The sequence below is a fragment of the Carassius auratus genome, chromosome 19, assembly GCF_003368295.1.
Source record: "Carassius auratus strain Wakin chromosome 19, ASM336829v1, whole genome shotgun sequence".
Classification (NCBI taxonomy): Eukaryota; Metazoa; Chordata; class Actinopteri; order Cypriniformes; family Cyprinidae; genus Carassius; species Carassius auratus.
In genome coordinates this window covers 374,110-390,162 of record NC_039261.1, presented here as the reverse complement: position 1 = coordinate 390,162, position 16,053 = coordinate 374,110, and the positions used below count along the sequence as shown (strand labels likewise).

At 37.9% G+C, this 16,053-nt stretch overlaps 1 protein-coding gene and 1 long non-coding RNA gene across 2 annotated transcripts; one reads left to right on the top strand and one right to left on the bottom strand.

Moving 5' to 3' along the window:
* Positions 1–8,789: 8,789 nt before the first annotated feature.
* LOC113119083 (uncharacterized) lies at positions 8,790–10,534 on the top strand. The gene is made up of 3 exons (XR_003294414.1): positions 8,790–8,899; positions 9,246–9,301; positions 9,533–10,534. It is a non-coding gene; the product is annotated as an uncharacterized LOC113119083 (long non-coding RNA).
* LOC113119082 (tripartite motif-containing protein 16-like) lies at positions 10,445–13,858 on the bottom strand. The gene is made up of 6 exons (XM_026288274.1): positions 13,208–13,858; positions 12,692–12,787; positions 12,348–12,581; positions 12,119–12,266; positions 11,939–11,980; positions 10,445–11,199 (listed from the first exon to the last, which is right to left on the bottom strand). Exons 1-6 carry the CDS (start codon positions 13,781–13,783, stop codon positions 10,673–10,675), a joined length of 1,623 nt encoding a protein of 540 aa, XP_026144059.1. The 5' UTR covers positions 13,784–13,858; the 3' UTR covers positions 10,445–10,672.
* Between the last annotated feature and the right edge of the window lie 2,195 nt (positions 13,859–16,053).

Genomic DNA, 16,053 nt, shown 5'->3' with positions numbered 1-16,053 from the left:
TCCCTTTTGAAACACTAACAGTTTAGCTCCGTTCAGCAAACAGTGACTGAGATAGCGTTTGAGACACTGGAACACGCAGTGAAATCAAATCAGCTATAAAACAAGGCATTACACAAATGAGGAACACGCTCAATTTCTACCTTATTGTACGATCTCAGATGTTTACTTTTAAGTTCACTTACTGCTGTTAACAAAGGGGAGACGGACTCGAGTTAAAGTCTCCTCTAGCTCCTTTCATTCAAGCGGGAGGGCGCGCGCTGCTTACGTCACACTCTCAAACACACACGTCTCGCAAGCTTCTCATCTTTCATTCCTTTAGCAAAATCAAAGATTAAATAACTTGGTTTATGCTCACAATTTAGATTAAACTGCCCGCAATCATTCTCCACCATAATAAATGTAAGGGAAACAGGTCAATTTAGCTCAAAGGGAATCATTTAAGATTTTAAAGGGAATTTGAACAGAATCACTGTTTCACGGCTGTTCACGGAGACGCGCCTGCGGTTCAGTGAACGAGCCGTTTAACATCAAATCTGCGCTGGATACTAATATCCAAACTATAGTGAAAACACTATCAATTAGCACAGTAACAAGATCGGCAGTTTAAGACATTAACTTGTAAGCACAAAACACAAGATACTTCTCCTTTCAATATGAATAAGGCTTTATTAGATAAATCTAAGACATATAAACTAATCTAACACATAAACGCACGTACACACACATTCACACAAGTTGCAGGAAGGTCGAAAGTTAGGGAAAGATGAGTTTAAGAGAATGGAAATATGGAATCCCAAGTTAACAGCAATACGTTAAATTGCATAGACATGAACAACCATCAATCACGTAATTAGCGCTCGCATTGAGTTCCTCAATGAGGTTAAAATTATATTAGATACACCAGTAAAGGTCACAGTCTGGAGGTAAAGTTACTTGCATCTCCTGTGAAGAAGGAGCCTCGGTGAAAGGGCTATCCCGAGGTCGTTGATTGGCTGGAAGTTCAGTCTCTGAAGTGACGTCTTGGGAAGCCCGTGGTTGTTGGGCGTTGGCTGAAAGTGCAGAGTCGTGTTCGCTGGTTGAAGTTGAATGGATGTTACAAAACTTAACTCAGAACACGAAACTCTCAAACGGAAAAGAAAAGAAATAAAGTTTGACGAGACTAGGTTGTGTTCCTTCTCATTGTGGCATAAGTAGCAGCAGGCAGGCACGCTGGAACCGCGCTCAAAGAACCATGATGACTAACCACATGGCTAGATGCTACAAGCTAAAGCTAGGTAGCAAAGCTACAAGCTAAGAGCAGGCATGACTGATAGCACGAGCAAGGCTGGAACTAAAAGCAGACTAAAAGCCGACATGGCTAATAGCAGCAGCTAGACTAGAACTAAAAAGCAGACTAAAAGCAAGGCATGACTAAAAAAAAAAAATTACATCGTGTCCAAAGTATTTAAAACTTCCTGTTGGCCACCCCTCAAATGTTGCCTTGACCAATCAGATATGTTCTTGAGTCTTGGGTATCATAAATCATTTGTTTATCTTACCAAGCATGTGGTTCTTGCCTCACAGGGTCTAATTTTGGACATGATTCCTATAACATGATTATGATATATTTTACAAATAAATGATTGTCAGGACAATATCAAGCAAGAAAATGCGATTATTTGAATACTAGACATGACTAGGTATCCTATAGTTATCAAAAGACATACACAATAAGTGATTATACATGATAGTCAAATGTTTGGGTTACACGTAAATGAATATGGAGTTAAGCAATGGAATGATTCATTCATAAGTCTTTTTTGAGTTCATTCTGGTCCATATATAATGTATAAAAAGGGTTTCTTTGCCATTCTCTGGCAAAGGACTTTTCTGTGAAGACAAAGGTTTAAAGCCCTTCCCCCTTAGGAATTTCAGTCTGGTTTCACTGGCTGGGGGGGGAAGTCAATGCAAGTATTTAACTTGATCTCCTGGGTTTACATGTGATGTCCAGCGTTGCATTCCAATCACGAACAATAAATTTGACAATCTCTTCTTTGAATTAAAATTGTCAATAATTGTTCTATTGGTGTTAATGTTGAAAGCTGTTGTGTGAACAAGTTGGTTGGTTGGTTATCTTGTTTGGTTCCTGTGGCACTAGAACTGATTTATGACTTCCTGAGGAATTCAGCTCATGTTTCAATGCACACAGCTCTGATAGACTCTTTGATTTGTCTGATTTGACTCATTTCTGCTACACCTGACACAATACCTCCCAGGCAAACAAGTTGGACAGTCATCGCCATGATATCCGCACAAAAAAAAAAAAGTCACAAAAAGAATCACAGGCACAAATCGACAAACAACTGATGCAGTAGAGAAGCACAACTGGAAGATACCTTTCTTTTTAAGCCCTGTATAGTTACATTTGGTTTGGAAGGCAAGGCCAAGACAGAGGCAGGTCAGAACCATGGGGTGCAAGACTGGACCATGGTGAGAGATTAGATTCAGAGACGGATCTCAACCTCTGCACAAACAAAGAAATGGCTCATGCTATCAGTCATGCAATGGCTGTCCTCTTTGTTACAGAGAGGCATCTGTGACTCACAGAAATCAAGGAAAGGGCAAAGCCTTTTTTTTTTGGTTGCCACTATTTCACCTCTTGGCTTATTCAGCAACACACTTAATACTGTCATTGATAGCTTCTACGAGGCTGAGAACAATCAATAGCTTTCAAATAACTGATCCTAGTGTGGAGAAAACTATTCTCTTATTTGCATAAATTGCTCGAATCAAAGAGCTCCAGATGCCAAAATTAAACTTTATTGGTGAAAACAACAAAGCTGAGATGCCAGCTGCACATCTGACCATCCTTTCAAGTTTCTCTGTTTTTATACAGTATCTTTAAAACTTTGAATATTTAAACACATTCAAAGATGATATATTCTGAAGATACTGAATAAACTTTGGTTAAAGACAAAAGTGCTAAGTTATTTCTATTAGTGACACTTTTATACACCGGAGATGTGAATAAAACAGTGTGACAGTTTACATGAAACTGCATTAAACAGAACATTTTTCCCTTACATAAAGAAAATATTTCCTCATATAATAACAAACAATAAATTAAATCATTTGTTGCATATAGAACATTTTCTGAATAATATTTTTGTTAATATGTTCCAACAGAGTAATACATAAGGATTTGCTACTTTTTATATATTGAAAAATATGTGACAATGTTTACTTATATACTGAAATATATGCAATTTTATATTCAATAATATCGTTCATAAAACATAGATGTAAATTAGAGGTAGAACGGTTCAACATTTTCATATTTTGGTTTGTTTCACGGTTTTAGAGTCACGGTCTCGGTATGGTTGCTATGGTTGTGCTATGTTTATGGAGAAACTATATATCTATCTATTGTAATTACAAGCAACAGCACAAATAAATACAATACAGTAAATATACCAATAAAATAAACAGTGATTTTCAGTTTTTTATTTATTTAGGGAGGTCTAGCATTAGTTTTTAGGTACAGAAATTGAAAAAAGTAATCAAATGTAAAACAGCATCACATATTTGACTGTATAAATTAAATATTGTTCTTTATTAACGTTACAAAAGCTTTTTAATCAACAGCAGTGAGTGATTTCTTTGTTAGTGCTGTTTGATTAATATAAAAAAAAGTGCTGTCCCTTTAAGAGAATGCACTGATGCAGTGCACTGATACAGTAGGCCTATGTTTAGCTGGCTATGTCTGCTGTAGTGTACTTACCAAAATTGGCATTTTGACATAATTTTTGTGAGAATTTGTCCATTTTAATTAATCACTATAATTCAGACAAAGCTTATTTTTGCGCGTGTTCTGAGGTGGGTTATCGGACTACGGATGAGCGCATGCACAAATCTTTACACTGCACATGCAAGCTCTCGTCCCCTGGCTCTAAACTGACAAAGGTTGAATGAATTTAGTTTAAACACAGATATCAACGTGTGCTGTTCAGGTCTCATCTGTGTATGACAGAATAAATGACAGCTCATATTCCATCAAAAGGCATTCACATAGAACATGAGTGCGTGGTTTGGCCACGTTTTTCTATGTCTGGGAATCCAGGATGCGCATGCATCAACAGAAACATATATTAGCTGAAACCTTGTTGTTTTACAGGTTATTTATAGCAAACCATATTACAAATGCATTGTCAGATTTAAGTTGGTCCCAGCACATGCCGAACCGTGTGTGGTGAACCTAACGGTTCGGTTTTTTTTTTTTTTTTTTTTTTTTTTGTGAACCGTGCCATCCGTAATGTAAATGTAATAAAATATGGTATTGTGTGTGTGTAGATATATTGGAACTTATATGTACCATACATTCACATATGGAAACATGTATGTATAATTATTTGTACTCAGTTATGACGAAAATATATATTGTCATACATGTATTTATATTTATTCATAGTACATAAAGCACACAATTATGTTATAAATGTCAAATCCCATTTTTTTACCCACCATGTTGCCATGACTTTAACAAGGCATCTAATTATCTAAAATTACAAAACTTCTTATATTTGTTTTAGTAAATCTTTCAGGTATCTTTTCTTATAAATCATCATACATGTTTTCATATACCAAATGTGTATCTATGCAAACAGTAAGATATGTTCCTGGATCAACATCTTCTGATGATCCTGGATCAACATTATTGTCCAGAAATATAGACTTAACCCAGTGCCTACCCCTAAACATAACCCTACCAATAATTTATTTCTAAAATCAGTTGGAAATGACAGCTGATTGACAAAGGTGTAGAAGCACCTAACTATGGTTTTAAACCTAAAACAGGTATTTCATGAAAAGTTCAATTTCAATTCTGATTGGTTGATTTGAATGTTGATCCAGGAACATGTTGTACTTGGTGAAATCACGCTCGCCGTTCAGCTTTATATAAAATCAAGTATTTACTCTTTGATTATTTAATTAATTGTTGAGAAATTAATTGAGTGTTTCATTAAAGCTATTACATGTAAACATTTTATTCATTGCTATATGTGTTTTTAAACACACACACACACATATATATATATATATATATATATATATATATATATATATATATATATATATATATATATATATATATATATATATATATATATATATATATATATATATATATATATATATATTTGTGTTTTGTATCAATATGCAGCCACATGAATGAATATATTGCAATATACCGAAAAACATAAGCATGAGTTTCCCATTTATGGGAATGTATTAATATATTGAATTATATTTTCCAGTATATTTCCATCTGTCTGTGTAGATAAACTAAACCATCTAGGTGTTAAAACATTCCAAAAATATATATATTTTTATTAAAATCACTGGACTAAAAAAAGCTTAAAAAGATTTTTCGGTGTTTATCCAAACACCATTATCAGTTATAAAAACAGGAAGTTACTCTGGCAAATATATCCACAAAAGTCACATGACCAATAGACCTCTAGAGTGAGCAATCATATTATTACGAGATTAGATGTGTAACACATGCCAGAGTAGATGGTGTTACTGCTCCCCCTGTATCACATTTAGTGGCCGATCCCTACATGTAGGAAGTGGAACAAAAACTTTGGCCACGTATAGTGGGGCGAATCCAAGCCACTGCTTCAGATTTGTGGACGATACATGGGTGAAGATTAAGAGAAGGGAGGAGATTGATTAAGTGTCCTGATGGCACCGCACATGGCAGCCGAGGTGCTTTGTTCTCCAGTTGTTTTGCTGTTTTTGTCATTTTTTCCTGGTTTTTGTTTTTCATACTCAATACTGCTGAACATTCGGCAGAACATGCCACAAAATCTCCGATCAGTTTTCATTTATTCTGATGTTTTGCTGAACGTTGTAGTTGGTGGAGCAGTGGTGCTGATCAAATGCTTCAGGAAGCGCAGACGGGGGAAGACAGCTGGCGCACTCATCAAGCTCAGGAAGCTTGGATTTTGAACGCTTCCTAGCATTGCCTAGCATCCATCTGGCAAATCACTGCTCTCTACCCAACAAAACGGACAAACTTCTTCTGTTCTCGTGGACAAATAAGGATTTCTCAGTTCTGCTGTTCTGTCTTTCACGGAAACCTGGCTGAATGAAGCCATTCCAGACAGTGTGCTCCATCTGCCTGGCTTTCAGCTGTTTAGAGCTTTTACCTCAATGAAAGGTGGTGTATAGATGTGTAACTGTGTAAAAGAAGATGTGCTGTCCTGATCTAGAAGCACAAGCTGTTCTATTCGTTGGAGGAGTTTCACTCAATCATTCTTGTGAGTGTTTACATTCCTCCGCAAGCGCATGTGAGCTCAGCTTTACAGAAACTTGCTGATCAGATCACAGAGACAGAAAGACAAAACATCTGGACTCTGTTTTAAGCATTCTCTGGGAATTTAATAAAGCAAAACTTTCCCATTAACTACGAAAATACGGACAGTGTGTTACATATCCCACCAGAGACATCAAAGAAGTAATGCTGTTTATGCTGTTAAGTGTAGTGAGGAGTGTGAGGATTTATACATAGTAGAAACACAACATCCGCTTTATCGACGCATGGTGCAGCATAGATGTATAAATTCTTCTGAGCAGGATCTGGCAGTCTTCTGCAGTCTACAGTTGTCATGACCAAGAAGAGAGAATACTAGATAGAGAAGAGAGGTGGTTTGAAAGAGGTGTAAAGGAAGTGAATCATGTAAAGGTGGAGCCCCTTTGAATAGGGGAGGGGGTTTGAGACCTCATCTGCCCCATGCCTATGCAGCCGGTTTTTATGAGTATATCTTTATTACTGCAATATGTCGTCATTACGACTGACTTACGATTCAGTCATTTTGAGCTCACAAAACAGATGCTCTTTATGAGGAGGGAACTTTGTGTTATTTATTTTGACAGTACCTTTAGAAGATATATTTTAATTTACATGGAGACATTTAGCAGGTGTTAAAACAAGGCTAATGATGTACAATTAAATATAGTCTTACCATTAGACACATGTCATCACAGTACCATGCGCAATGAGTAACAATGAGCAAGAAAAAAGGTGATATTCCTGATATGATTACTTATTATTATCATGATTGTATATTTTAGTAAATTCTGCCTTGTTCACAAGCATTGCATAATTTATGTAAATGATCATGATAACATCTGATTGGCCGTAATAAATGCTTCATGTTGTATTGTTGTCTATTTGATAAATAAACTTGTCTCTGTTCATCAGCTGAGAGACCAGATCAATCAGATGTCTGATCTTTTGATAGGCTATATAAAAACACATACTTTCAATGAACTTTAATTTTGTAAGTCACCTATAATTTTTAAGTTATTATTTAATCAATGCAACCCAACTGCAGTTTGATTGATATTACTTGGAATAAAATAAATAAATAAATAAAATAAAATTTGCTTTTCTTGAAGCTCAGATTTATGAATATGTGGAGATTTTCGCGTTAAGCTGTCTGTCTGCTGTAGTTTTATGTTTAGTATCCTCTCATTTCACATTATACTATAATATTTGTAAAATATTTACAGTGAATATATACACATTCACAACATTACAAACCACTGAGAGATGAAGTGAATAACATTGATTATATCATTACAATGGCATCTGTAAATAGGTGTGATATCTTAGGAAGCAAGTATGTAAATCTTTTCTAATCCATATTTAGATATGTCTTATAAAATAAAGACCCTGCAAAAGATGTTAAACATTGATGGGAGGTGATAAATCATAAACATTGTTTATTTTTTCCATTAGAAATAGAAAATTCAACCACATTGAATTGTTGGAATAGATCTAGTGTCAGATCTTTTTGTTATTTTTGAGTAAATCCTCTTCAATATGTATTTCAGTGTTTTCTCTACTAATTGTCTTTTTTAACGAGTGGTTTTGGCTTGGTGCCGCTGGTGTGAATAGTCTGCAGTGATGCTGAAGCGTGTGTGTGTTTTCATTGTGTGCTGCAGGAGCAAAGGCAGCTGACCCATGAGAACGTCCAGAGGAAGCAGGCGCGCACAGGAGAGGAGCGAGACGAAGAGGATGAAGAGCAGCCCAGCGAGAGCGAGAGTGAAGACGAAGACAATGAGATCATATACAACCCCAAAAACCTGCCGCTCGGCTGGGACGGAAAGGTGCATTTAGATCTGTTGTAGTTATTTATAGTGTTCATCAGAGATTGAATCAGAAAACTGTTTTGTTTTTTTTTAATTCAAATTAGACATTCAGATAATACCAGACCCTCCAAAAACATAATAAACAGTAGTGATCATTAAGACTTGGGTCTTTGTACATAACTTTTCTAGTATTTTAACTCTTCACTATTTCAAACCTCACACAGCTCTAGTGTTAAAACACTTCTAGTGTGTCATTAACCTTGTCTTTTTTTGTCTTTAGCCGATTCCATACTGGCTGTACAAGCTGAACGGCCTGAACATCAATTACAACTGTGAGATCTGTGGGAATTACACATACAGAGGACCCAAAGCCTTCCAGAGACACTTTGCAGAAGTTTGCAAGAAAAATGATCCTCCTCCAGCAGATGTATCAATCAAGCAGGATCTCAGTTTACAATTTATTTAGTGATTTTACTGACTTTTATTGCAGTTTCCAGATGTTTTCTGATACCTTTAATGAGAGATCTACTCTTATAGTAAAATAAAATACCTGCTAGTGTCTTACACAGTAGAGTATAAACAGAAATGTAAAAGAACAAGTACGTGTAACTGGTTTGTGTATTGAAAAGCCTATAACAGCTGTGGTGTTCCCGGTTTTTTGTGTTGCAGGAGTGGCGTCACACTCATGGCATGCGCTGTTTGGGCATTCCTAACACTGCCCACTTTGCCAACGTCACCCAGATTGAGGACGCAGTGTCCCGTGAGTACAGTAATTCATCACAGATATACACAAACCACCCAGTTCATGCAGTGTATAGTATGAGTTACTGTTACTGTCACACAGCATTCTTCCATCTCCAGTCATGCTGTTATTTAACTGCTAACAGAATCAACAGTTTTGTTGTAGTTGGACATTTCTATCCTTCTGCTCAAACTCATGACAGTATTAGCTATTTGTTGGTACAAACAGATACTATTTTATTTTATTTTTTTGACAAAATGAACATCGATGACTCTTAATAATCAACACCAAAAGTTCTCTAAAAAATGGTCCTAATGGTATCTGTTCTTGAACTTAAATGTATTTTTCTCTGTTCTCTGTATAGTCTGGTCAAAGCTGAAGTCACAGAAAGCATTAGAGCGCTGGCAGCCGGACACAGAGGTGAGTTCTTCTCAAACACATTACACTGAGTGAAGTCACATTCAGCTCTGCTCCAACTGAAGCATCTGCTTCAACCAACATTCATCAGCTGTTAAACTCTGCTTCAGAGGCTTGATTTGATCCTTTTGGAGAGAGATTAGTGATTAGTGAAGATTTCAAGCTGAAACATCTTCAGACTGGATGTTTGTGAGTTCAGAGAGAGAGAAAATATCTGTATATTTGATCTTGCAGGAGGAATATGAAGACTCCAGCGGAAACGTGGTCAACAAGAAGACTTATGAGGATCTGAAGCGACAGGGGCTTCTGTAGCTCAACAAACAAGAGTCTGAACACACAAAACACTCACAGCGTGAATACTGAAGCAGAAATGTGAAAGAGTTTCGTCCTCTTGTGTTTCCCACAGTTTGGGAGGAATTTGATTTGTCTTTTTGAGAATGAGCAGTTGGTACATTTGTATTACTCTTTCTTTATTCCTTATTTTTGCATTTGATGTCTTAAATGTGAAACAGAGACTTTCATTAATCAATCAAGTTTAGTATGTTGTGTGAACAGTGTCTTCTTGAGCAGCCTGCTGTTTTTAACCAGTCTGGAGACTTTAAACCTGCTGTAGAATAAAATCAAACAGTGAGATGGTTTTACTTCAGCAGCATCTGTCACTGAAATATATTCAGACGCCTTCATTTAATGTTGCAGTCTAATGCTAAAATCCTTTATTTTTCATTCACATCAATCTACACTCCATACATCATAATGACAGAAAATCAGATGTGATGACTGCAAATGTGTTGAAAGAAAGAACAAACAGAAAAACAGTGTCACATTGACTGAATTCAGTTCAGAAGCACCTCATTTCTCTGAATGATCGAGATTAAAAATACAATTATTAAAATGCAGATTTCTGTATTTCAATGTTGAGTCCATCTTATTAAAGCTCTTCTTGTGTGTAATAAGAGCACAGCTGTATCAGATTATGAAAATACAAAGCCATTCCAGAGACAAAGAATTTGACTAATTTTACAATCAATATTAGATTAATCTGATGAAAAAGTATTCGCTCAGTTATAGTATTGTGTGATTTATGTTACTATCAATGACAGAAGTTCAGCTCTAGTTTTGTTTTAAAGGGTCAAGAGAGATTTTTCACTTTTGTCAGTATGTACCTTAAGGTTTACTTCTGTTAGTAATGTTAATAAAGTGTTTTGCTAAAAAATAAATAAACGTAGATAATTATTATTTTCAAACCTTATTCTGTCTAAAACGAGCTGTTTTAAGGGGCGAGACTGTTTCTGTGTGTTATTGAAGATACTGCTTGTAATTAGACCTCTGCTCACATTTTGTCAATCTAACAATATAGACAGAATCAGTCTGTATTTATGTTGTCAGATCAGAGAGTTTGACTGAATCCCAAACAATAAACCCAGGATATAGCGGCTGAGTGAATGTGGTCTGGACTGTGTGGATGAGGTTCATTGAGTCAGAGACGCTGTAGAAGGACAGAGTTCCTGCTCTGTGATCCACATACACTCCTATTCTCCTGCAGCTGGAGGAAACAGGGAGTTTAGTCTCTTTGTTATCGTGCCAGAATGAGAAACTAGAGGAAGAGCAGAACAGTCTCCAGGACTGATCATTACCTCCAAACACACACTCATTACCAGATCCCTTCCTGCTGATGCTCTTATATGACACTGATATATTCACAACACTCCCACTCCACTCAAGCTCCCAGTAACAGCGTCCACTCACACTCTCTCTACACAACACCTGATAATAACCATCAAATCTGTCTGGATGATCAGGATACGGCTGAACTGTGTGAGTGTAAGTCACCAATCTGTTCCCTTCAGACAGACAGAGACGTTTCTGTGCAGTGTTTGGATCCAGAGTGAACTGATGACGATCTGATGAAGAAACAAAACACTGCAATCAAGAACTGTAAAAGTTAAGCTTCTATCTTATTCATATCTTATCTAAAATAATGTATTTATTTTTAAAGAGTGTTTTGATCTATCAGAGTTGTGTTATGATGTTCATGAATTCACTTCAAAAACTGTTCTCACATTGAAAGTTTGCATCTGGAGTGTTTCATGTCCAGATTTTGCTTCTCTCAACTTACTTTCATGTTTATCCAAACTTTCTTGAAAGTTGAAAGCCAAACAGTGAAAACAGTGAAAACAGTGAAGCAAAATCCCTTTTTATCTTTTTGTGTAGCTGAACTGTAAAAACACTTCAGATTGAAAGAAAAAAGTGATTTTTATCAAAAATTGATTAATTCTATTCAGTAATACGTTCTTTTTTTCTTTTGCATAAACAGAAATGCAAACACATTCACATATAGGCCTCACACACAAGCACAGAAAGCTGTAGATACATGGACAGAACAGACAAATATCAAGCTGTATTTTTAGAAATGTACAGGATTGGTTGTTGTAATGCTGCTGTTGGTGGCTGAACTGTAGGGCATCATATTTTAATTTGTTTGTTGGTTTGTTAAATGAGTGTTAATTATTATTAATAAAGTAATCTGATTACAGCTTTAGATTAAAATAAAGGGAGTATTTCACAGTAAACATCAGTATGAATGTATCTTCTGTCAAACAGAACTAAAAGTGAGTGTGATTGTGTTTGTTAGTGACTCACATTGTAGGAAGTCCTCTCTGCTCCTGGGAACAATGTTACTGACTGAGAAAATAACAGATGTAAACACTCAGAGAGAAAATGAGACCTGGATCTATTCCTTAGACATTTCTCACATTTTCTTTATGATATTAGATGATGTTTGTCTCGTTACAGAGAGCAGATGAATCTCTAATATTTTACCAGATATCTTTTTCATCTCCTCTTTGCAGAAATCCTCCAGTTTGAGTCTCAGCTGACGGACAGATTCTCTCACTCCATCAAAAGAAAAGAGGAAACTGTCAGAGATGTTTTCTGTAGATTCAGGAGGAGCTGAGAGAGACTGAAGACTCTGCAGGAATAACAACACACACGACTCAAAGACCTGATTATCTCACACTGTCCTCAATAACCTGCTCTACAGTTGGGTTACCTGCAGGAAATGGATGTGATCGTCTGTGTGTGAAAGCTGCTCCAGCTCAGTGTTTCTCTTCTTCAGATCTTCAATCTCTTGCTCCAGTCGCTCCATTTGTCCTTCAGCTCGACTCACTGCAGTCTTTTCCTGATCTCTGATCCGCTGTGTCACCTCAGAGCGGCTTCTCTCAATGGAGCGGATGAGCTCAGTAAAGATCCTCTCACTGTCCTCCACTGCTGTCTGTGCAGAGCGCTGTTAGACACACATCACAATCAGCTCTTACTGCTTCCTCACAGCGGCTTCAGTGGGACTGAAAGAGGAGTCAAACTGAGTCTCAAACTTCTCTTCTTCTCCAAACTCACCTTATGAGACTCCACAGCGTCTCTCAGCTGCTCAAGATCTTTCTGTCTCTGCTGGATTCTCTGCTGGATTTCACTCTGTGTCTCCTTCAAGTGTTTCTGGAGGACACATTCAAAACAGCAAATCACACACAAAGCTATCACAAACTCATGTAAAATTGTGCCTGTTTGATTAATAATATCTTCTCTACAGTGTTTCTCAGAGTTTTAAGATAATTAATTGAATTTAGTTTCCATGAAGTCCTCACATATGAAGGAGGGCATATGTTTATTATCATAATTATTCTGCAATCAAGATTGCATGTGAAGGAATGAACAAAAACAATATGATGCATGTACAGTTATAACAGAAATCTTGAGCGATGTGTCAAAGGTGAGTAAAGTTGCTCTAATGCACAGAATCATGTAGTAACTCTCAATGGGAGAGTAGATCACATGATGCACTCATGATCAGCTGGAGACTGCAGTGAGGAGAAACACTTGAAGGGTCAGCATTAAATGTGTGATTTCAGCTCATACCTCTTTCTCTGTCCTCTCTGCTGCAGTTGACACAGTCTCATGGTTTTTATGTTCATCTGTCATACAAAGTACACAAACACATTGCTGGTCAGTACGACAGAAAACCTCCAGAAGCTTCTCATGTTTCTGGCAGATCATCTGCTGCAGTCGTCCAGTGGCATCAGTCACTTTGTGTCTCTTTCCAGAACGAAACTCTTCATGACGCTCAAAGTGAGTTTTACAGTAAGACTCCAGACACACCAGACAGGACTTGACAGCTTTCTGTTTTCTTCCAGTACAGATGTCACACTCCACGTCTCCAGATCCAGCAGGAACAGCAGCTTTTAGTTTGGTCTTCTTCAGTTTCTCCACCACTTCAGCCAGCATGGTGTTTTTACCTAGAGCAGGTCTTGGACTGAAGGTCTGTCTGCACTGAGGACAGCTGTAGACTCTCTTCTGATCCTCTTGATCCCAGCAGTCTGTAATGCAGCTCATACAGTAACTGTGTCCACAGGGAATGGCCACAGGATCCTTCAGGAGATCCAGACACACTGGACAGCTGAACTGCTCGACTGAAAAAACACTGGCTTCAGCCATTTCACTGTCTACAGCAATACAGACACACAAACAACAGCTCAACAGCAGAACAGTTTCAGTTTCTTTTAACTGAGTTTCCTGGTTCTGTGTTTTAGAGACGTGTGCAAAACAAGTGTGTCTGTAAATCTGAAAACTCACATACTGAAATATACACTAGGGGTCAGTCTCATACAGAAACTCAGAGTTAGTGAGAATACAAAGTGGGATAAAAACCTTTACAAATAATACTGCATCCAAATTACTAGGATAATTAGAAAGCTAAAAGCGGAGTTTTATTAGGGCTAGAGCTAAACCCTACGAGACAGTGGCCCTCCAAGACCAGAGCTGCTCCGACATTTAGAAAAATATCATGTTAAATAATTAGTAACACTTTAGAACACTGTTAAGTCAAGTCATGTCACCTTTATTTATATAGCGCTTTAAACAAAAAAAGATTGCGTCAAAACAACTGAACAACATTAATTAGGAAAACGTGTGTGTGTGTGATTGAATGTGTCAATAATGCAAAATGACAATTAAAGGCAGTTCATCACTGAATTCAGTGATGTCATCATCTCAGTTCAGTTTAAATAGTGTCTTTGCAATCATTTGCAATCAGGTCAACCAACGATATCGCTGTAGATGAAGTGACCCCAACTAAGCAAGCCAGAGGCGACAGCGGCAAGGAACCGAAACTCCATCGGTGACAGAATGGAGAAAAAAACCTTGGGAGAAACCAGGCTCAGTTGGGGGGCCAGTTCTCCTCTGACCAGACGAAACCAGCAGTTCAATTCTAGGCTGCAGCAAAGTCAGATTGTGCAGAAGAATCATCTGTTTCCTGTGGTCTTGTCCTGGTGGTCCTCTAAGACAAGGTCTTTACAGGGGACCTGTATCTCGGGCTCTAGTTGTCCTGGTCTCCACTGTCTTTCAGGGCTGTAGAGGTCCTTTCTAGGTGCTGATCCACCATCTGGTCTGGATACGTACTGGATCCGGGTGATTACAGTGACCCTCTGATCTGGATACAGACTGGATCTGGTGGCTACGATGACCTTGCAATAAGAGAGAAACAGACTAATATTAGCGTAGATGCAAATCTTCCAATGATGTAGCAAGTACATTGGGTGGTATGGGAAGTGTTCCCGGTTCCGGTTTACCTAATTAATACAGCCTACAAATCCTTTAATGGATTTGGATATTAAAAGCATATTAGTGTGTTATGTATAAACCAGGTTAAAGAGATGGGTCTTTAAACTAGATTTAAACTGCAAGAATGTGTCTGTCTCCCTAACAATTTTAGGTAGGTTATTCCAGAGTTTAGGTGCTAAATAGGAAAAGAATCTGCCGCCCGCAGTTGATTTTGATATTCTAGGTATTAGAATGTATCTTTATGTTTCTATCTTCCTTGCATATCTTTCTTGGTATCTAATTAAACCTCTTGGTTTGCCTTAGCTAAATATCTCTACTATGTGAGCCTAAAATGCATCATACTATTTGTACCATAGTTTGGGTTACCAGATAACCAGTTCATCATGCAATTTGCAAATCAGTTGTCATTGAGACAAAGAAACACTTTCCCGCTGAAACTATATGCCTTGTTATTGGTCAATCAAGCCAAAAGAGGTGTTACTGGGAAACCAGATAAAACTTATTCCACAATATTCATCGGATCAAGTTATTTTAAACACTCGCTGCTGACTAAGAGTGAGTTTTGATCTCAAATTATTTTAAAAAGTCTTTAATACTGGTGTTCAAGCTGTTATCTTTCTTTAATGAAAAATCCGCTTTTGTTCATACCCCCTCCTCTAGCCCCAGCTGGCCCGCTTTGGCCCAAGGTTTTCGTCGGACCAAAAAACCCTGGCCGTTGGCCCTGAGGAAGCCATGGCGTGGCACGATCAAGCCCTGGAAGTGACAGTGGAAACGCGACTGGCCCTGGCACACACTAGCACGCCCGGTTTAGGCTTGACAGTGGAAACATGGCTATTGAGAGCATGGCCCGTATTTTAGATATTGTGAGCCGTGTCCTGGGCACCTATCAGCGTCGCCCTGGCAACGAGGGAGATTCACCTGCACGCAATCACAGCGGGCTGATCGGTCCCAGCTGAAGCGGATGAGGAGAGGACTATAAACGCTGCGGCTGGACACCAAGTTCCCTTGCACTCAGCCGGCCGGCAAACAGGATCACGTGGCACAGAGGACGAGCACTGGACACTACAGGATTCAGCACTACACAGAGCACCGTTCAATAAATACACCCTCCGGGGCTTCACTTTGCACTAAACCCTGTCGTGTGA